Genomic DNA, 22,379 nt, shown 5'->3' on the forward strand with positions numbered 1-22,379 from the left:
GACTCGGTTATCTGCGGATTGTCACGCGTCACCACGCGGATATGATTTTTTTTTTTTTGAAAAAGACAAAGACCCGCCCCCCCTTCCCCTTTGCACATATGGAGCGCGAGTCTAGCGTCCAGTTTTTAGCGTTCAATTTCTTCCCTTTCATTTCGCCGAAGCGAAGATCTTCATTCTTTGGAAAGAAGCGTCTATTAGATCCCGGCCGCGCCGTGATGTAACGGGAGAGGCAGGAGAGCAGCTTGTGTTCAACAAACTTCTCTCCGTCTTGCTCCTCTCGCTTACGCTAGTTCCATTTTCGTCAGCGCGAATATGCATGTCGGACGTTTGTATTAAGAGTAATATGCGCGGCGACGCCTCGGCCATATGTTCCGACAACGACGGAGAATCTTAATTAAATTTTCCTCGTACATTTATAATTACGAGATATTTAGTATCTCGGTATTACGAGCGGGAACAAATTAATATAGTTTGCCGCAAAAGGGAGAAGTTACTCGCTTCTCGTTTGCGGCGCATAGCATTTCTCGGGGAAAGAGCGAGAGACTTTTTCTTTCCCATCTTCCGTTTCCCCGAAGCACCCGGGACACGACTCTCTCCTTCCCTCCCCCCCCCCCTCCCCCGGCAACTTCCGTCGAATCGTTTCCTCCGTGATCCTTAACTTCGCGACGAAGTTTCGAATATTGACGAGCACGATGCGCCCGCGCGCGGTTAGAAAGTAACGTGGCGGTTTAATCTGCACTTCGAATGGATTAATCGCGGAAGCCGGAGCTGGTGGCGAGGAGACGGTTTCTGGTTGCTAGGCGACAGAGTATAGTAGTTAGGACGAGCGTGAAAGCCCCTATGTCCGTAGTCTGCTAAAGTCTGGAGCCCTCGTGTCCCTTAATTCTAAGCTACCTAATCTGAACGCTACGAGTCAGCCCCGGATAATTAAACGTTCGCCGTACGCCCTCGCGTTTTTACTTCCGCGAGATTGTCCCTCCGTGCGAGACAACGGGGAACGAATGGGAAAAGAATTTTCTCCGCTCATCGGGGATGTTTAACGGCGTGACATTTAATTCGATATTGGAACTGAAATGTATCCACTCTGTAATTGTCCTGCAAACGTCGCATCGAATTTATTCGCGCTTTCGCATCGATTATCCAATTGTGCATATTTAAATCTTTTTCCAGCGTGAAAAAGAGACGTTAAAAATACTACGAAACTAAAATTTGGAAAAGCAATCGTTTTTCTAATAGCGAGAACTCGACGTGAAATTATTTAAGACTCACCGCAATGAAATTAGGTCTAATCAATAATAGAGTCTTAATCTAATTCTATGATACATGATCATTTATTGATTATCGGGGCAAAAAAGAAATTTTTAATATTTTTTATAAATACACTTCATCGATTACAAAAATAATTTTTATCGAAAAATATTTTAACATATTTTGCAAGAATTTTCATCACGTACTTTTAATCTAATTCAAGATGGCTGCAATGTAAAATATACTTTTATATATTTATTTTTTTATGTAATAAATAATCAGAAACTAAACGCGTTTTAGTTTTATTAAATGATTAAAGCTCTCGTATGTCGAGATAAGGAAATTCTCATAACATTGTTACTGCCGATTAGTTCTGTTATACGACACCATGGAAGTTAAAGTTTTGGGATAAAAATTAATCGACGCAGTGAATCCCCGAGAAAACGCACGCAAAAGTCCGAACTGGCCTCGTTAAAAACGCATAACTCCGATGAGAAAGGCGAGAGGGCGTAAATTTCATAGGCACTAAGGAAACCGAGATAGCGAGCTTATGCCAGGGGATGGGCTTCGCACAGGAAAAGGAAAGCGAAAGATCGAAAAAACGTAGCGGAAGTTACGAGGGAGGAAGGGAAAAAGGGAACGAATGACCGGGCGCGATCCTGCAGGTTACTTCCAGCACATATTTCCGTGTTAATGACAATTATTACCCAACGTATCTGCACCGCGGATAATTATATTATTTTTACCATTACCATAAACTTTTTTTTTTTATTAAATGGTGGCGAATTATCAATGTCGAATAATATATTAGCATATGACAATATCACATTGCTCTCATTAATATTCTAAATTAAGACATGTTGTGTACATATCGTTTATTACAAAAACGAAAAATTACATTTACATTAAAAGATAATACTAATAACGATGACTCCGCTCAATTTTTTCGTTATTTTTATAAAAATCATAATAAAGGGGATTTTAAATATCAAAAATTTAATTATTGAATTGTTGTAAAATCGTCACGTTCTAAATCTGCAAAAATAGCGTATGATTGGTGGATAATTATTCGAATTTATTTCATATAGATATTTAGCATTTAAGATCCTACTTTCGAGTAATAACTATGATTCTTTCAGTTGTCTTATAAAAATCCTTATATATACTACATGTATAAATACCTGATATAATAATAAATATATATGCATATATAAATATATGATTTCTTCTCATGGCAAAAGATTTTTTACGAAATACTACGAAGTTTCAAAATCAGTAATAATAGCTTCCGATACAGCTCTGATTTTTTTTTTTTTGAATTGCGTAACGGAAGGATTTCTAGCCTGTTTACGTACCGTAACCGTAATCTAATTAATCGGACAACGTACAGCCGACCAACGTGTAACGAGGCCGAGGGGCAATTCGAGCTGGTATCCCGAAGGAGCAGATAAGACCGTTGAAATATCGACAGCGACTGAAGGGTGTATAGCGGTCGAGACAGAGAGATAATCCTCAGGAGAGCTTCCCACGGAGCTTAACCAGTCAGAGATAATCACCGTAAGGCAGCGCTACATCGCGTAAAACGGTATCGACGTCGGCGATCGTCTCGAATTTCAACGAGACCGCGAAGAAGATTCGTTGGCGAACCCTCTCTCGATCGCCCTCGTCGTCCATCCACCGAGGAGAGGATACTCGATTTCCCAGGACCGTCCACCGCTAAATACGACGTCGCGCGTTTACGTCGCGCGGTCCCACCTCCAGAGTCGAGTTCTCGAAACTTTTGGAGCCGCCTAACAATCCACGAAAATCGCTAAGCACCTTACAAGCGGATAATCCGCGGAGATTAATGCGACGCCGTGTGTCTCGTTCGCGTCGTTTAAAAATTCACAGAGGGAGGAGGGGAAGATAAGATAGTTTAAGTTGATAAGTTTAAGGCTCGCTGGATAGAGCTGGGACAATAGGGATTTTTCTTTTACGATTCACTGAGAAGAACGTGTCTGTACATGGCCGATGTGTTTTAAAGGATTTTCATTAATCGAAAAGAAAGAAAAGACAAGGGAGAGAGGGAGAAAGAGAGAGAGAGAGAGAGAGAGAGAGAGAGCTTTGTCGTATTCAAAATATGGAAGTGAGTTTTCTCTAGCGGAATAATAAGATCGACGATAATGGCGGCGCTTTATTGCCTTATCTCGGCAAACGAGATTCACCGACGGAATGAAAATAAATCACATCCCGTCGCGAAATGGTGTTGCAAGACGTGATAAAAGCCCGACGCGAAATTAATTTCGACAATTCCGTTGAGTCGTATTACAGATACATATATGTTAAAGACGGGCATACCTCCCGTCACGAGGCATGACGTATTTCTAATATGCCACTAATAAATCACTGGACCGAACCGAGACGCGCGCGCTATTTGGAATTTGCATCGGCAAAACCAGCGGCGGCGGATGCTGCAACATAATATGACCGCGAGGTGCATTAGATTAACGGCAAGACACGAGAAAATTGAGAGATAATAATCGCGACTCGACGTATCCTCGGCTTCGTCGACAATTTTCATCGGAGATATCAATTATAATTACATAATTTTCTTCGTCCCAAATTAAAATTGTTTTTCATCCGAGATGGATATTCCCGCTCCATCTGTTCTAAATATACTCGGCTTAAAATAGTTCGAAGCCACTGGCGACGATAGCCGAAGATAGTCCAGAAGAGATAACGATTAAGATGTAAATGCGATTCTGATATAGATGTTTCTTCGGTATTTCTCGTTTAATTTTCGTAGAGATTAGAGTCGATATCCGCGCACTCGTGGTAACGCGGAGTGGAGGGGGGGGGGGCGGGGATCGGGGGCATAATATAAAGGAGATTAAAACCCGATCCAGTTGTGATTCAGTGTCCCGCTGAACATTTTTCCACGTGCGGCAACGAAGAATTAATATGCGGATTAATATGTTCGCGCGCGACGGCTGCTAGCGCCATTTCGTGCCGCAGATATGCAAACGAATCTGGTCAAGTTGGCTTATCGCATCATCGATTTTCGGCCGGCGCATTTAGCGGCGCCGCCTGATAATAAAGTCGATGACTCGATGATCGGAAAAGTCACAACCGGACGTAAAACCGGTGGTGTCGTCCCCGTCGCCCGGCAGTTAGATAATCCCCCCCTCCCTCCCACGAAATCGATCCCACGCGCGCGAACGTTTATCACATTTCTCTTAGCCCCTTAAATCGCGGGTATCACGTACGCGTTTCAAACGGCTCGGAGAAACGTATGGGAGGTCCGCGGCGAGAGCTTTCGCTTTAACAAATCTTCCGAAGGCTCTTCTGAATCGAGCAATTCGCAGAGAGATGAAATCTCTTAGAAGCTCCTAATTCTCTTTATCTCAATCCCCTTCCCGTCCGGTCGAAAATTATCTCAAGCCGCGAATAAAAGAGCGGCTTCGATCATTTAATAGGAATAGAAAGTAGAATGACAAAAAAAAAAAAGAGAGAAAATTCGGAGAAAGTACATAGCCGTTTCTCACGATTAAACGTACAACGCGTGTTAATTAACTTATACAAACAGCGCATCGTGCGAATAAAACATTCAGCTTTTATTTCAGAGGGAAACGTAACCTGAAATTCGCCGTCCACATTACGGATGTAATACTTAAGTGATTAAAGCAATTACGCGACTTATCAGTCCGAAAGTATTAGCGGTGTGAAAGCGCGCCGTGGGGAGAAAGCGCCGAAAAATACTCGAATCGCTGGGGAAAAGTTTTTCAGAGAAAAATGCTGTTACGCCCCGGCAAATTTTACACGGTTACGCAACCCCCTCCCCCCTCCCCACATCGACACACGGGCGTGGCGTCATTCGTGCGAAAACACCTTGAAAATCTCGGCCGGTGGACGGTGCACAAAATCGTCGGGGACGGAAAAGGAGCGGACGCGGGACCAAAATCGAGGTTGAAAACGTTACGTGTCTCTGTGTGCGCGTGTATGTGTGTGCATACGTGTGTACGTGTGTGCCGCGCCGCGTCCGCCTCGTCGGTCAGCGCGATAAAGTAGGCATTTAAACGCGTCAAATAAATCGTGCCGTGGCCAATAAATCTCGGCCCACCTTCTCGGTCCGGCCGATCGCCCCGCGTTTCGGGAACGAGCCAGCCCCTTCGTATCCCTTTATGGCTGTTCGTTACGACGTTAAGAGCGCCGTTAGCCTTTGCCACGCGAGTCTCCCTCGTCGTCGCCCCGGAGCTTTCCGCGCGCGCAGTTTTTTGACCTCGTCTCATTTCGGCAGCGCTGTGAAATTGGCCAGCGCGCGCGTGCTTTACCCCGTGCTTCGGTTTTAAATCATTCTGGAAGAGAGCGGCGACGTCGTCGTCTCGGCGACGTCTTTGAGGATCCGCAGCGAGGGTGCGGCTCTCTCAGAAGCGCGCTTAATTAAAAGGTCTTGTTTATTCAGAAGGTTGACACTACATGTACAAACAGGGAAACGCGGCACACGGCTCGCCGTGTAATTCACGTATATTTCTGTACCGTGATAAAGCACCGGAGAAAAATTTGGTTTCGCACAGTTTTACTCCGCTCAGATATTCACCGCTCGCTTCAACGACTAAATTAATAACTCGACATGTGCGCCAATTATTTAAAGCGTACGGAGTATATCGGCGAGAGTTTAGGTTCAAAAATGAGAAAGTCGTTTAAACATTACCGTCCAGTTTATAGATAGCACGAGCGATAACAGTGGAGCGTTATTTGAAGACGTTCTTTGAAAGCGGAGTACGCACGATTGCGTGCAATCCTGAAAGTTGTTATCACGTCCGAGAATCCGACTGGATATCTCTGCCTTTTCTGCGGAGCGAGCCTCCGGAGAATCCAACCAATCAGGAGCCTTATAATTAAGTTTTCTGTCTAATCTTCGCAATGGCCGATTAACCGGCGAGTGTTGGAATGCAGGTCCGCGTCCATAAACATAACAACAGCACATACACAAACATAGGCACGCACACACACACACACACACACACACACACACACGCGCGCGCGCGCGCGCGCGCGCACACAATTCCTGAAATTACACCCCGACCGGTGCGAGATGCCTCATAGAAGATAAAAGATTCCGCGGCGGAGGCGGAAGGATCCCCGTGAGATTTTCGACAAGGATCAGAACGTTTTCTCTTTAATCTCGTTTCACCTGCCCGCATCAATCTTACTCTCGAAAAGCGCGTTGCACCCATGGATTTTAATAACAAGACCGGCTTCTAACGAAAGCTGATGATCTTCCGACGATGACGTAATCGATGCAACGCGAGGAAAAGGAAATACATTTTCCTCGCGCGTGGCGACATAATTCGAGAATAATTTCCGTTTCATTTCTCCGCGCCGAATGTTTTCAAAATTTCGCGAAATTGTTGATTGCGAAAAATTAAATCAAACCATTTCTGACAAACCGAGTTATCATATACAAAAAAAAAAAAAAAAAAAATATCGCCGGTAAAATGTATGACATACGAACTGAAATATTTAAAATTATACATATTGCATTTTAACATTTTATATTTTGACTCGAACATTATGTTAAAATGTAACATAATTTGAAAGTTTGCGCCGTGCATTTATATATATTTTCAATTTTACACACAACATTGCGTGTTTTTCTATTTTTCGAAATTGGAACAGGTCATCGATTATTCCTATCCGGTGCTATTAAAATGTGCGATGCCAAGGAAATTACCCTTAATATAAAATAAGCGATTTTATTTAATTAACGTCTATTCATCAAGACGTCTCGTAACATTCGCTCATATCGACACAGATATAGCAAATATAAGTGTAAAAATAGCTCAATCTCATGTCACATCAAAGATTATAATAGTGCACTCTAAGATTAGTCGGATGAGAAAATAGCCTCTTACATCCGAGAAGGGACCAATTCTTACACGTCGTCGCGCGCAAATATTTTTATGCGAGGCGATTTTATTAGAAGCACGCGGTTTCGGATGTCGGATAATCGTAATGCATATATCACTCGCGACGGGATTAATCGTTTATCGGAAAACTAATCAAGTAGCAGAGCGTGGAAGTACGAGTTATGAATTAATCCGGCCGGCCGTTATTCGAACACATACACGTGATCCCGTAAACGCGCGCCGCTGGGTCAAAATTATATATTCGGTAAGTGCAAGGAGTTTTTCATACGTTCGGGTTCTTAATCCACAGCGTCAGCTGCAAAATTCGCCTCGTAATGGCCGTGAGAACAGGAAGGAGAGAGAACGAGGGACCTCTACAGCGGCGTTTCGACGGCGTGATCAACGACGTCACGTATCTCGCATTACCTTTCACGACGCTGAAGAACACTTTACGGCACCGAAATTAAGGCACAGAGTTAATGTCGACCGATTATGTTGGGTCGCGTTTGCGCTAGTCTTAATTAATCCTGCCCACTTATTCCCGGCCACTTTCACGGCCGACTCGAGCTGATACGGTGCGTTTAATCCGCGGTCTTTGGCGAAAGAGATAACGCCAACGTCGTTAGCGTCTTTCCAATCTCCGAGAAAGAGAGAGAGAGAGAGAGAGAGAGAGAGAGAGAGAGAGAGAGAGGTATGTGTGTGTGAGAGAGAGGAGGATAAACGCGTAACTCTCTTAATAATATCTGTTATACACATTGGTGCATTATTCACGAAGTTAGAATTTGAGCCATTATTAATTCAGGAGATTTTTCGATGGGCATCTATCTCCCGGCGAAACGTATAAAGCTGCCATCAGTAATGCAATATTTCCAAGACGGTATATACATCACACATCTGTTTTCCACCTCTGAAAAATTTCTTGCAAGATAGCTGCAGCTTATGAAATTGGAAATACAAGTCCGGCAAGAGAGTCTTTGAGCAGAGCCACGTAAACAACATTTTCTCCGTGAAAATTTGCCTCCCGGCTTTTCCTATTGGGAAATACGTGTACCTTTGTATACGAAACATACGCGACTTTTCGCGCTAGCGGTGCAGCGATGTCCGGGAGACGGCTGCTTTTTGTGCCATCTCGAATTTAATCATCGGATTTAATGAAAGTGTTGGACAAAAACCGAAGCATTTCCGGGGCTATTATTCACCGCAACGTGCGGTGAAATACTCATTTAACGCTCGATTACAGTTCGCGCCCTGTTTGCGGAAGATCGAAAAGGCCCGCCCCGATTTATCCCGTCGCAAGATTGGCGTTTGTGGAAAGGATCGACCGGGAAATCGGGCCGCGAGGAACGAAATCGGTGGAGGAGGGGGGGCGGTGTGGGGAAGGAGAGGGTTTCGACTCGCACATGAGTACGCGCGAGACAAAAGTAATTAAAACTCGCGGATCGTGCCGCGATCATCGCCGACCATAGCCGAGCGGTGCCGTCGGCCCTCGTCGGTGTTGGTGGGTTTGCGCGAAATTGGAATTCCATTTTAATACGTTTAACAAAACGCGCGGGAAGATTAAGCGGAGGAATCCCGGGAAATTGATCGGCCGCCCACGGGGGACACCTAACACACTAAGATCGATAGTCCGTCCCGTCTAATAAACGCGGTCGCGGCATTTATTCCTCGCCACTTTTCTGATATTACGGAGATAAATGATCGGCGACTCTGGGCGGGCCCAGAGGGGAGGAACAGAGAAAGAGAGAAAGAGAGAGAGAGAGAGAGGAGGAGAGGAGAGCCGGCGCGCCGCTACGTCCGGATGTTATCCGAATACTGCTGCCGTTTGCACGGGATGCACGTTGCACCGGCAAATTGAAAACGTGTTGGCCGTATGTATAACGTGTATACATTTAGGCTTCACAAATGTTTTTTAATCCGAACATACGTGGCCGAATGGTTACTAAATTGGCGGGTGAGACCGGTACATACCAAAAGTGGAAATGCGCGCCGCGTATTTTCGTATAAGTAACGGATGTTCCACAACGTTTTCACGCGTGTCACGAGCGGAGAGCGTGTGTTAACATCGCGGGTACCGGTAAATTGTCACTCCGGGTACCGGGAGGACTTTATCGACGTGGTGGTTACGACGATCGTCGGAAGGCGTTGGCCGCGTGTCGACGTCATTTCCAGCTGGAAGATCGGCGAGATGCCATTGCAAGAAGGACCTCGTCAAAACGGCGGTTGATTTCCGCGAAGATTAATAATCTTCGAACGGAACGACTGTGCAGCCTCTGTCCGCGAGAGCTCTCTCTCTCTCTCTCTCTCTCTCTCTCTCTCTCTTTCTTCCTCTTTCGTGGCTGAACGAAGTTCGGCCGAACTTTATTATAAAACTAATATTTTCCAAGTTCTATGAGGTATTACGATAGTTTTCTGAAAGGGCCTGCCAGCCCGAGCGGCAAGACGAAATGGTTCGCGGGGGCGAAACTTCAATATTCGGCGACCATAACGACACCGACTGATATATTATTTCCTACAACTTCTACTCTCGGGGTTTTGTCTGCTCCGCGACCGGAAGAAAGGGAAGAAAGTGCGCGCGCGGTGGCGGCGGCCGCCGGGCGGTCGAGACACAGGGGGAGGGAAAAAAAAAAGAAGGAAAATGGAAACTTGATTAAGAATTCCATCCGCTCGTAGTCTCGCGAGCGTTCGCCTTCCAGGGAACAAGAGAACCGCGACGCTTCGCGTTGCGTAGCGAAATGAACGTCCGGCGATGTAAGGATTTAATAATAAAACTGCACCGACGTTTTTATTTTTCCTCTTTTCTCTCTTTTTCCCACCGCCCCCTCCCTCTCTCTCCCCCTCTCTTTATGGCGAAGGTACGAGCGGGTATCCATACAGTATACATCGCTCGAATTAACCTCTCCGCTACATCGAAATCGAAACGCGACGGGCTCGATGACCACGGCGCATCGCGTAAATTAACCCTTTCGGTACGACCGATCGGATCGAAACGCGGAGTGCTCGCAGATGGTCGAGACACAGGTTCACAAACATATATCGCTAACGGTCGATGGAAAGCAATTTTGCTAGACTCCGCGTTATTACGTAGATAAGGGAATATCATCGGCTGAATCTTTTATTGCTAAATTGATGAAAAACCCGCCAAAGTTTAATATCCGTGAAGAGAGAGACAACAGATTTTTTTTTCATGCATCAAGATAATATTCTAAATTAAGAATTTCAATGTTCCTTTTTTTTAAAATTTTAAATATTCATTCTCGACAAGTTAGTTATAATCGATGAAACTTTAATAGATGATTGTGCATAAAGAGGGCATTGGGAATCAATGGTATCGATATTCAATTTGTTCAATTTGTATGAAAAGCTGAAATAGAAACTTTTATTTCATTTACGTATTCTCCGACATTTAGCAGCTGTTACATTTTTTTCAGATCTGATAATCAAAACTTATCTTCGGAAAAATCATAACAAATAATACAACATTGAAAAAGAGAAGGGAAAACGATCTGTTATTTTTTTCATACTACTTTTACCGCAGAGTTGTGTATTTTCTTCCAGCAAAGAAGATTCGCTATATAGAGACGTATAGTCTTGAAAGTTAATCATAAAATTTTTTCGTTATAAAATAAAATCATGGGGGGTGAAATAAAAAATAAAAAAATACTTTATATCGGCATTTTACTTTATGTATATTTTTTTTATCCAACCTTAATCTTTCTACTATATATTCCTCTTTCTCGTATTCGCGATTTCCATATTCGCGGCAGTTTTGCAGGACGTAACCCCTGCGAATATATTCGTGTAGAGTATTCGTTGTATATATTATATTGTTTATATACCACACAATGGTACGAAAATATTTTTCCAGTTTTATACACTATTCCGCGTTTTCACGTCTTTTTTCTAATATAACGTATATATTGCAACACAGATAGAGTTTAGCTTTACCGGCGGTATCGAAGGGGAAATTCGTGGGAAAACGAAAAGGAGATGTCGCAGCGATGGGAACATGGAAGTCGGTCGGGAGGTCAAGGGACCCCGGCCCGGGGAAGAGACGGGGGGAGGGCACGAGGGAGAGATAACGGAACCGAGAGGACAGAGGCAGAGAACAAAGGGTGCTTATCGACACCGCGGTTCTTATCCTCGGTAATTCCTTTTATTTTATCCGTTTCTTCGTCCATCTCCTTCGCGAGAGAGGGAAAACCGCCGACCGTGCCCCCTAAGATAATCGGGCCGAGATCTGCTCGAGCGTAGACCGAGCTATTTCCGGACGTATACCACAGGCGCTTCCCCGATTTTTTTCCTATTAGAAAATGTTTTTTTCCCCGGGAAAAAGCGACATTAATTCACTTCGGCGTAGCAATTTGCTCAACTTCCGCGAGAAAGCGACAGTGGCATGTCGTGGAAATCAACAGTAAAGTTTAGTGACTGACGTCACGGCGTAACTCCTAAATGACATTACGGATAGAGAGGAGGAAGGAGAAAGAAAGAGAGAGAGAAAGAGACTCTTTAGTTGTTAAATCGATTGAGTTAATTTTTCACTTTAATCTTTGCGTCTCTGTGTGTGTGTGTGTGTGTGTGTGTGTGTGTGTGTGTGTGTGTGTGTGTATAAGCTCGCAACACCATCGCTAAAAGAGATGTCAATTTGCTATATCGATTTCTACCTTGCTCACTGTTTTTTTTTCCTCTTTTTTTTCCTCTTTTTTTTTCCCCTAAGAAACTGCACTTTTAATATGATATTTGCGATATCGGAGTTATCTGAGTAAATTTCGGAGCGCGGAGATCAGCGAATTGGCTTTTTTCGCGAGTCAATATTTAACGGACTTACCGGGTGTAGATGACGTACTGCGAAATTGGAGTATTGTGGGAATTAACACCAGGTGCCCACGATATATTCACGGCTTTGGACGTGTAGCTTATGACAAGTGGTCGTTCCGGTGGATCAGGCACATCTGAAAGCAAAATTTTATCATCTGTAACAGTCTACAATTCGCAACTGCAGAGAGAGAGAGAGAGAGAGAGAGAGAGAGAGAGAGAGAGAGAGAGAGAGAGAGAGAGAGAGAGAGACTGTCGAACAGTCGACAATTTCGCCGCGGACTATGCAAATTTTCGAGAATATCAATCAAACGGGTGTACTGGTACACACAATGCACCAACTACTTAGGAAAGACATTACTTTCAAGTAGTTACAGAGACTGTTGTATGTACGGGCGCGACACGTTTACGGTACAACGCTCTAACTCACTTCAGTTCCTTAAGCTGAAATTTATTTTGTCGAAAGTTGCGAGTCACGTAGTTGATGTTTCTTACGGGAATTTGCGTTGATATCGACACGGAACGTAAACGCATAACATTCCCTATACGAATTCTTATGATATTTGTATTTTCGACGCAATCTTCTTGTCACGGAATAGAAACGTTGGCAATGTTTCGCTGATCGCGCCGACAGCTCCAGCTCGCGTCATATTTTTCTTTCAAACGTATATCTCAAATATGTTAAAATCGCCACATCGTGCGGAAATACATCCATTATAATTGTATAAAATATAAGTAATTTTCAATATAATCGAGTTTAATAGTTAGATTCTAGGTAGAGAAAGTAAGTTATAATTGAGTTTTCTAGATGTAATCACTTACGTTCTAATTTAATACGAAACTAAGATATATAGACGAAATTAGATTGAAATAATTAATGTAGACTGTTGGCATGCGATCCAGATATATAATAAATTAGTCGAGTGGATTTAATGTCTAATTTTATGTGATTACATAAAACCACACGATGTATAATAAACAAGATTTTCCATGTAATATGTACGAGATGCTATAAAAGAATGCTTTGTCTGAACGGCTTTCATTTCGACAGATTCAGCTTTTATTAGAAAAGTCGATCTCAAAATCGTTTCTCGCGACTACGTTATAAAAAAATTATTATTACTGCAATAACCTAATTCGGCTAAACCAAAAATCAAACAGGAAAAATTATATCTAGAATTTAGTTTGCCGGTTCGCGAGCTCGATTCACAATTTCGCTTGTTAAATATTAACAAGCGTATATCCCGCAGGCAGATCCTCGCGTCGAAAACGTGACATCAACCGAGGGGGTGGCGCTTTCGGTGGAGTGCTCTCTTCTCGAACGAAGTTATTCGCGCGAAGGAGAAGGAAGCGCCCGATCGCGCTCTTCTCCGCGTCGCGGCCGCGCATCGGATAAGGCTCTGGCGTTTAATATGCACTGGCGTGCGGCGCGGCGAAATATAACATTGCGCGCACGTTGCATAAAATCATAAATGAGAACAGGGACCACCAACCTCTCAGGATGGAGTCGTCATCCTTTTCTGATCCCGCGCTGCCGGCGCCGCCGGCGCCGCCGTCGCGCAGCGGCTGCGCTCCCGCTGTTTATGTCGGCCGTTACCGCACGCCGTGACACCCGCGCCGAGAAAAATTTCGAACGCGGAAGTTCTCCCCGCGGTACTCGATTTACATGAATTACGCGAATACCGACGCTGTGTGTACGTGTGTACGTGTGTGTGTGTGTGTGTGTGTGTGTGCGCGCGCCCCCGGCACACACTCGATATTAAGCATTGAATACGCGCCTCGGTCGGCGCGGCTATATGAAACGTTGTATATTTAGCGGCGCTAATTTATGTATCATTCGCGTTAATTTACGTGATTTTAACGTAATTAAATGCGCGCTTGTCCGCGCAATTTGTACCTGCTCAATATGGCCCCGATATGATGCCCGATATGACAGAAAAGTTACATATAACCGGGACGTTTTAATTCGCCGTTTATCTCCCGCCGCATTTAGCCCGCGTGTGATTTTTATGTGATTAAACGCGTACTTGTCCGCGCAATTAATACTTGCCCAATTTATGCTCACTGTATTAACCGGCGCGACTTTTACGTGATTAAACGTGCACTTGTCCATACAATTTATGTCCGTCCAATATCATTCGATAATAATCTCGGTAATACGAAATTAATTCTATCACAGAGAGACGCACGCATACAAGAGAGTCCCCATCGTGAGAATTATATTTTTTACATAGTAAAAAGAAAATACTAGCTATCTCGTATAAACATGCTAAAGATAAATATGTAAAAAGCAAGTATATGTAAAAAGCAAGTATAACAAACGTCGTGGATCACGTAAAAGCCGCATTACCCAGACGAACATTACTCACGCTTATTGTTTCCCTTTATGAAAAGCTACGTGTAAGTCCTCTTGTAATTCATAAAAACTTGTTATATTAGATTCCCGAAGAAACTGGATTGTTTTTTTTTTTTCTTGTAATGTTATCTCGTTTACGCTTTATCCGCGTGCTTTACGTGCGTATCTGGCTGCATTTCCGCGGATTGATATACACCGGGAGAAAATTCAAAGGCGCGGAAGCGGAATAAATGAAATTTGCTATAAAGCCGTCGTTTCGCGAATTATTAATTTCACATAGCGTTTCCGGTTGGTAAACGGAAAAGAGAACGCGGGAGAGAGCACATTACGCGTGTCTTGAACGGCTATCGGGTTTTTCCCCGTTCAAGCGGAAGAGTACGTGAAACAAACAAGATCCGGAGCGAATCAACTCTAACTCTCCCTCGCCACGAGAAAATATTTCTCTTCGTAGGTTTTTGATCCTTTTGTATAATCGACCAACGTGGTCGACTCGTTTCCTCGAGTATTTTTCTTGATACTGTAACATCTATTAATCTATTTATGCGTTAGTAACTTTAGCGGCCTTATCTAAACCTCACGACCTTTGCATATCCGCAAAAGGTCGACATAAACGACCGAATTTGCCTTTCATCATGATTTAGCTTGGCAAGCCTTTACGGCCTCAGACGGGATTTAATTATATCGCGGGATGAAGTTTCATTTTTTTTCCGTTATCATTTCTTTCGTCTTTCCTTTTTCAATTATACAGCTGCGATTGTTTCTACTCGGCAAAGGAGCGCACGCGATATTCAATGAAAAGAAATTAAAATCAATTGCAAGTCTTTGCGTTAATTTTCTCTGGAGCAGAAGTTACGGGGAACACACATACACACATCTCTCTCTCTCTCTCTCTCTCTCTCTCTCTCTCTCTCTCGATTGCCCATTAATTCTATACCATTTAAACAGGGTACGCGCGGCTGCGTCGTTCCATCACCCGCCGTGCGTTGCGGCCTTTCATTAATAATTCATGCTTTCCGCTTTACGGGGTCAACAGTGGACGTTTCTTTATCCGTGCCGCAAGTCGAGCGCGTTGCGTTGCACAAAGCCACCGACAGACGTGCGACAAAGTAAAATCAAGCGGGCCGGACGCGTGCGAGGGTCTCGTTATACAGATTTCTACACTTGACGTTTTGCAATATTCAAACGACTCTCCCCCCCTTCAAACTCTTTTCCCCCCTCCCTCTCCCCGGGGGAAAATGAAACGTTTATAAATCCCGGGAAACGTTTATACATCCCCCGGTAACTTGTCTCGCGCAGAGCGCGACCGTTGTGTGTATTCGAATCTCCCGCAAAATGAAAAATTCTTTAATCGATCGCAGGGGGATGATTATGCGACGGAACAATGACGTCCTTTCAACGACGGTTCGTCGTCTCGCGACAAACAATGGACGACGGTCGCAACGCGAGATCGAAGCCGCCGGCTTAATCGCAATCACATCCGGGGCTTTATATTTTTAGCAGGAGTATATCTTTCGTCGAATGTTTCCCACATTAAATCTTTGACTCCGCAAACTGAAATATGCAAAGTGAGTACGTGAGGTGACTAATTAAATCACAACGTAACGAGTTAAAACCCGCTTGAATTTACGTGACAGTTTTTCTAAATTAAAAACTAGGCGGTATTTAGGCAACGAAATTAATTGTTAAAAGTATTTCCTGTTACGGGGGGAGGGGGAGGACGGGGGATGGGGGATGACCGGATACGGGAAGATCCGTTATGCGCGTGTATTAGTGGCGCATACCAGAATAACCACGCGTATGCACCGAGGGATGCCACGTCATCCCTCTCCTCTTACGGTGGGTAGAATATAAATTTCTACGAGCGCGTTTAGCGGAATTTACGAGCGTCATTTTAAGAACTGTTTTGCCTTGCTCAACCATATGGCTCCCACGTAAATATCTCTCACCCCATTTCACCGTTAAAACTCAGTACTCAACCATTAACTCTCGTTCTGCCTACTCGTGACGCGTAAGCTTTCTTTTCGCCGACGTCATCGGCATAATTGGCACTTGTGAAGAGATTGACGCGACTCAAACTAATTAGATTCGTCTTCTCATTTTTTCTTATAAAAAAAAAAAATCCGTATCATAGCGGTTTGTACGTATGATCGAGGATAATAATCCTGTTGTCTTGTATACTGATACAGATAATATTAGAATTGCGACGAAAATCATAAAAATTACAGTTTCGTTATTCTTAATTTGAAATAGCAGTGTTTTATATCGTAAAAGCGAGGAAAAGATTTTCTTTTAAGTAAAATATTACTTATATCAATATGGACAGAGAGAAATTAAAAAATTTTATGTTGAGTAGGTAAGAGCTTATAACGAATAAAGAAAGATATGCTTAGTATACATTTTTTCTCTATTTAATTTTTAAACACTCCTCAGAATATAATTATAAAATATTTTTTAAAATAGGTTTCAAATATATCATATAATTATCCTCGATCAAACTGATGGACAATCATATCATATTTGAAGCAATAAAAATTAACCAATTTATCTATCTGAAAGATGACATTTATGATATCAGAGATGACACCAATTTATTTTCTTACAATGAAATGAAATTGATGATTAAGGAGAAAAAAAACAGATAAAGGGAATTATTATTCGTTCGAGCATCTGATTTATTTAAAAATAATTGCGCGCGCGGAGAAGTCAGGGCGATCGATACAAATCGCGATGCTTTTTTCGAGATTTGACGTCGGTTTCCCGTGGAATATGCATGCCCGATCGTGACGTCGCGTCGCGCCAATCGTCGATATTTTCCCTGCGCGGTCGACACGTCGCCGTCGTTAGCTCAAGAATGGGATTACGAAGGCGCGGGCAAAGTGAAAAATCGCGGGGTGTCCCGTACGAAATTGGCCCGTGGTCCATTCCTTCGACGTTGGGTGTTGCACCCTGCTCTGCTCGTCGTTCGAGAGATATCGATTCGATCCACGGTGGATTTGCGCGATCCTTTGTGCGAGAGGACGAGTCCAGGTGCCCGGGGCCGACGATCCGTAATAGAAGGCAGTTTCCACGGAGTGCGTTTGGAAACACTGAAGCCCTCCTCTCTCTTTCTCTTACTCCCCGAAGGTGAAAGGGTTTCCCTTCGTCTTCCTTCGTTTTTATTCATTTTTACCTCTCCGCTTCTGGCCGTCAGCTTTTCTTTACATACGTACATAGGATACATATGTACACATATACGTACAAGAGGGCCTGTATGCGAGAGAGGACATTCACATTTTAGGTACATATCTGTCGTAGATATGTACGTCGGGCCTTCTCTGTACATTTAGTACATTTATATATATATATATATATATATACAAACACACACACACACACACACACACACACACACACACACACACACACACACACACACACACACACACATGTATGATCCATGTGAGTATAATATATATATATATATATATATATATATATATATATGTGTGTATACGCCCGTATATATGCCGTCAGTATGTACGTACGCCTTCTCCGCGCTATATCCAACGAAATAATTCGTAATGCAATGGCAGAAATAAAAAAAAGGGGGGGAAAAAAAGGAATATTTCGTATAAAAGTTGCACGGTTTAAAGGGTCATGTGACACACATACACACATGTAACATATATATATATACACATGTGTACACGTTGCTGCGAGTCCTTGTCGCGTGAATTTGCCCGCCGCGAAAATTTCCATACGCGCGGCTACATTACGGCTTTTTAAGTGAAACGTCCAATTCCCGCTTCCGCTTATTTTCCGCCCTTACACGACGACATAATTTCTCCCGTTTGCCAATCGCAGGGTAAGGGTCGCGTAAAGCGACGATTCTTTGCACGATTGCCATTGTCGCGCTTTATTCAGAAAGTTCCCCTTCTTTCTCTCTCTCTCTCTCTCTCTCTCTCTCTCTCTCTCTTTGCGGTTCTACGTACGAGGGAGGAAATTATACAGTGAGATCTTTCGCCATATAAAACGTGTATTCGCCGCAAGACGCCACTCTCAAGACGTATCCCGCTCCGTGCTTCGAATTACCTGCATAACTTCGTCGTGATCGCACTGTTGGAATTTCATCGCGCTTACCGCGGCGGCGGCGGAGGCGGCGGCGGCGGTCGCGCTCAAAATGCGGAAGCAATGTCCACGCGCTGTATGACGTTTACCGATAAATGGGCCGGAGTACACTGGCAACTTGATATTTCCCATGGGAGCGAGAGCGGTGTACGCAACGTCGTTTGCGTTAATCACGCCTCGAATTACTTGCAACGAATAACGCTATATTAACGCGTGGCGTGGCGTTTTAATCAAATCAAACTCGTATCCCGACCTCGCCGTTAAACGCGACGGAATATCGAACGAGAAAGAAGCCAGCCGTCTATATTCGGATTATAACATATCTCATCCCATCGTTTGCTTTACATCTATTACGATCTATATATTACGGATCGACCTCGGTCCCCGGCAATCTTGATATCGGCCCTCTCTCTTTATTTTCAATTATTGGCTATTACGATGTCGATCTGCTTCTCGCTGATGTATATACGCGGAATCGGCGGGGGTTTATCGCCGGGGTCGTTGTAGGACGATCGCGAACCGTATGCAACGCGATGCGATTCAGAATTCGATTTGGACACGCCGGCGCGTTATTTATTTCGAATTTTGGTTGCGGTTTCTGGCGCGGAAACAGCGCGAGCCGCTGCCGTTGCTTTTACTAACTAAAATCCGCCGTCGTTACGAAGAGCAAGGGAAAAGAGAGATGGAGAGAGGGCGAAGGGTGGAAACGGAAAAGGGCAGCTGCGGACTGTCGGTGCAGCGACCACGCCGAGAGAGTCCGCGGTAAATATCCCCCATCAAAAACAGCGTCGGCAAATTAGCGCGTATGGTGGCCGCCTGTCTACTTGGAGAACCGAAATGCGAGCGGCACAATGTGTGTGTGTCCGTACGTATGTGGGTATACGTGTGTGTGTGTGTGTGTGTGTGTGTGTGTGTGTGTGTGTGTGTGTGTGTGTGTGTTCGAAACGACAAGCCGCGCTCTCATTGCCGAGAAAATGTTTCGATGAGACGCGGCCCTCTTCCAGGGAGACGAGCTTTTTCGCATGGGAGGATCACGACGATCACGACGTCGAGGCCCCATCGGAGATGGATCGGCAGAATTTTAACTCGACACACGGTGAATTCGAAATTTCGCGAAGGCAGGCAGGAAAACCAGCATACGACTGGCTGCCGACCGCTCTCGCGTGAAACCGGACGGAATTAATCGAATATAAAACATGGCATTAAGGGGCGATCGAAGAGGGTGTCGTGCCTTCCCTCCTGTGGCTTTCTCCTCGCTGTCTATCGGCGGGAGCCTCTCGATATTCGCTCGTGTAAATTTCGTTCGGACACACGCGTTCGATCCGCTCCGTCTGCGGAATTTCCGTCAAAATGGCACAACGCGTTACCCCGATACTCTCGTCAATTTATTTTCAATCAATTTATCCTGGCGAGGATAACACGCGCGGCAGAAAATCGGACCTTCGCGGGGAACAGATCGACGGCAGATTTCCCTCTGTTCCTCTCGGCTAATACGGCGTTACCGAAAGAGCAGGGATCAGAGTCGCGCTCGCGTTTTGCGGAATGTTTACGCGTGACGGCGGGACATTCCCTCCGCAAATAGTTTAGACAGAATTACCGGGAGGATTTGTAATCCCTCGCAAAAATATATGTTAGCCGGTTTACCCCGCCGTGGACTCCGGCGCCGGGGAGGGAAGGGGTTGGCGACCAAGACGGGAACAACGATATCGCGGGCACGCCCCGTGGGCTCGGGCGGGGAATAAAAAAGGACGAGAAAAGAAAACGCAGGCGTATACTTTGCGCAAATATTTTACTTGCGCCTCGGATGTTCTAAGTACGGCGCGGCTTCAAGCGGAAAGACAAATGTTGGGCGAAATGATCCGTTTCTTGCTTACCTTTTGGAATTGTACGTCTGCGAACGGGTTGAGAGAGAAAGAAATTCGGTAAAATAATACAATTTTTAGCGTCGATAAAAACGAAGGGGAATCGTATCCCCTCGTCTCTCCTCGTCTAAATAATTAAGTTCCGCGGCTCGGAATGTCGCGTTCTCGATTCGCGCCAAGAGATACGTGCGTACTTCATTTAACAGGCGGATATGCAAAATCCGTAAGTTTCCATCGCAAGAACCGGGAACGTAATTCGCTTGACTGATTCTCGCAGGGAATTATTCAATCTCAGTTCGGTGCGACGCGACGCCGATGCGATGCAAGCAGCCCGTGACGTTAATTTTATGACGCCCATCTCGGCGGGATTAGCACGCGTATGTAAATCGAGACGTCGTATTTTCCATTTTCGAGTTAATATTTTAAGTTTTATCCGGGACCGAATATAAAAGCCAAGAATCTCCCGTCCGCCCTTCGGTAAAAGTATGACCATTTAATTCAATTATAACGCGACTGCTACGGACGTCAGACCCTACGTTTATTACTTTTTATCCCGAGGCAGCAGATTTATATGGAATTCGCCATACTTCCGTGGCAAGTAACAAGATTCATTTGCGACATTTCTTTTATTGCGTTCACGTTAATTATACTAAAAATCTCGAGTGCAATATCTTCCTCCCTCTCGGGGGAACGGACGATGTATAGGCAGTGATTTGTTATGTTGATCTGCCGCGGGAACTATTCACTTTCTATGCTATATTTGGATTATTATTCCACCTTTTCTTCCTTTATCTGTGTATATCTGTGTATTTATTTGTTACTTTCTTTCGAGGATAGAGAGCGATGACATTTTTTTTTGTTCATTATTCTCGTTAAATATGCGATAGAAAATGTAAATTCCTGAACAGCTATTCTGATTATCCATCAATAAATTATAGAATTTGAATTTTAATGAAATTCTAATTGATTGTTACATAATATAATTATAAACAAAATTATAATGCAAATTATCGCCTTAAATTTAATTGCAAATTATCGCCTTAAGCGCCCTCGATTACGCGTTGTAATGCGTTGTAAGGGATTGCAGTCTAAATATGTTGAATGTTACGGGGGAAAAAAAAATGAGAGCATCAGTTGAAACGCGTGGCGTGACATAGTTGAAAAACGCGATCGTAGCCGAGGGCTCCTCGGAAATGTTGATGTTCTTACGAAATCTCGTGCCGCGTTTCCGCGCCGTAATGCAATTCCGCGCCTCGCGCGTTTTTGCACACGGGGAAATGTATACGGCAAAAACTTTCGCGTACTCTCCCACGATAACATACTGTTACAATTATTTTTCGCTCGGGCGCACCCTGGAGTTTGTCAAAAAAAAAAGAATTGTTTAAAACGCGCGGATGAATTCACACGCGCCGATCGAGAGGCGCGAAAACACGATTTTTATCGGAAACATATTTCCCCAACGATATTCCCCTTAATTTATAAAGCGGCGATAGTCACGAAAGTTCCGATCGCCGAAAGTCTCGCGGAATGCGTCGTCTCGAAAATGAAAATTCGAGAGCCAAGCTTTTGGAGACCGAAGAGGGACGGGGAAGGAGGGGAGGAGGAGGGGAGGGGGGAGGCACGAATTGGGCTAACGACACGTAAAATTATCAATTTGGCGACGGCGGCGCGATAGCTATCGATTTTGACGGCGATTTTGATGGAGCCCCCGATTAACAAGTTGCCGTTGCGCATCGAAGCGATCGCGATGTAAAATATCCGACGCTCGCCCCGATCATTATTTTTTCACGAGACCTATATATATATCCATACGCGCGATACCGTACATCCCGGTACGCGGTACGCGGGAATAAAATGAAAACGCGCGCCGCACTGTCGCTTTCGCGTTTTAAATTACAACGATTTATTAAATTATTCAACGTAATGCCTTCCGACGCGAGAGGCCGGCGTGCGGCCGGGCGAGGAGAATTTAGCGCGAGCTGTGTATTACGCGACACTCGTGCTGTTACAACTGCGTAATTTAGCAGTCGCAGCGTTTATCATTTAGCAAAATGTTATTTACGCGGAAGATTCGTATAAATTCCGCATCCCCGTATCCTTCTCTCA

General features: G+C 44.3%; 1 protein-coding gene across 7 annotated transcripts in view; it reads right to left on the reverse strand.

Annotated features, from left to right (window-relative positions):
- Window positions 1-22,379, reverse strand: part of LOC105422933 (putative receptor-type tyrosine-protein phosphatase mosPTP-1) — a 271,425-nt gene that overhangs the window by 55,616 nt on the left and 193,430 nt on the right. For all 7 annotated transcript variants that reach the window (XM_089075386.1, XM_089075375.1, XM_089075395.1 and 4 more), the window contains one exon: window positions 11,962-12,085. In XM_089075386.1, coding sequence (XP_088931512.1) covers window positions 11,962-12,085 — 124 coding nt within the window. The remainder of the gene's footprint in view (window positions 1-11,961; window positions 12,086-22,379) is intronic.

Source organism: Pogonomyrmex barbatus, unplaced genomic scaffold (assembly GCF_055798465.1).
Source record: "Pogonomyrmex barbatus isolate J1 unplaced genomic scaffold, ASM5579846v1 scaffold1, whole genome shotgun sequence".
NCBI lineage: Eukaryota > Metazoa > Arthropoda > Insecta > Hymenoptera > Formicidae > Pogonomyrmex > Pogonomyrmex barbatus.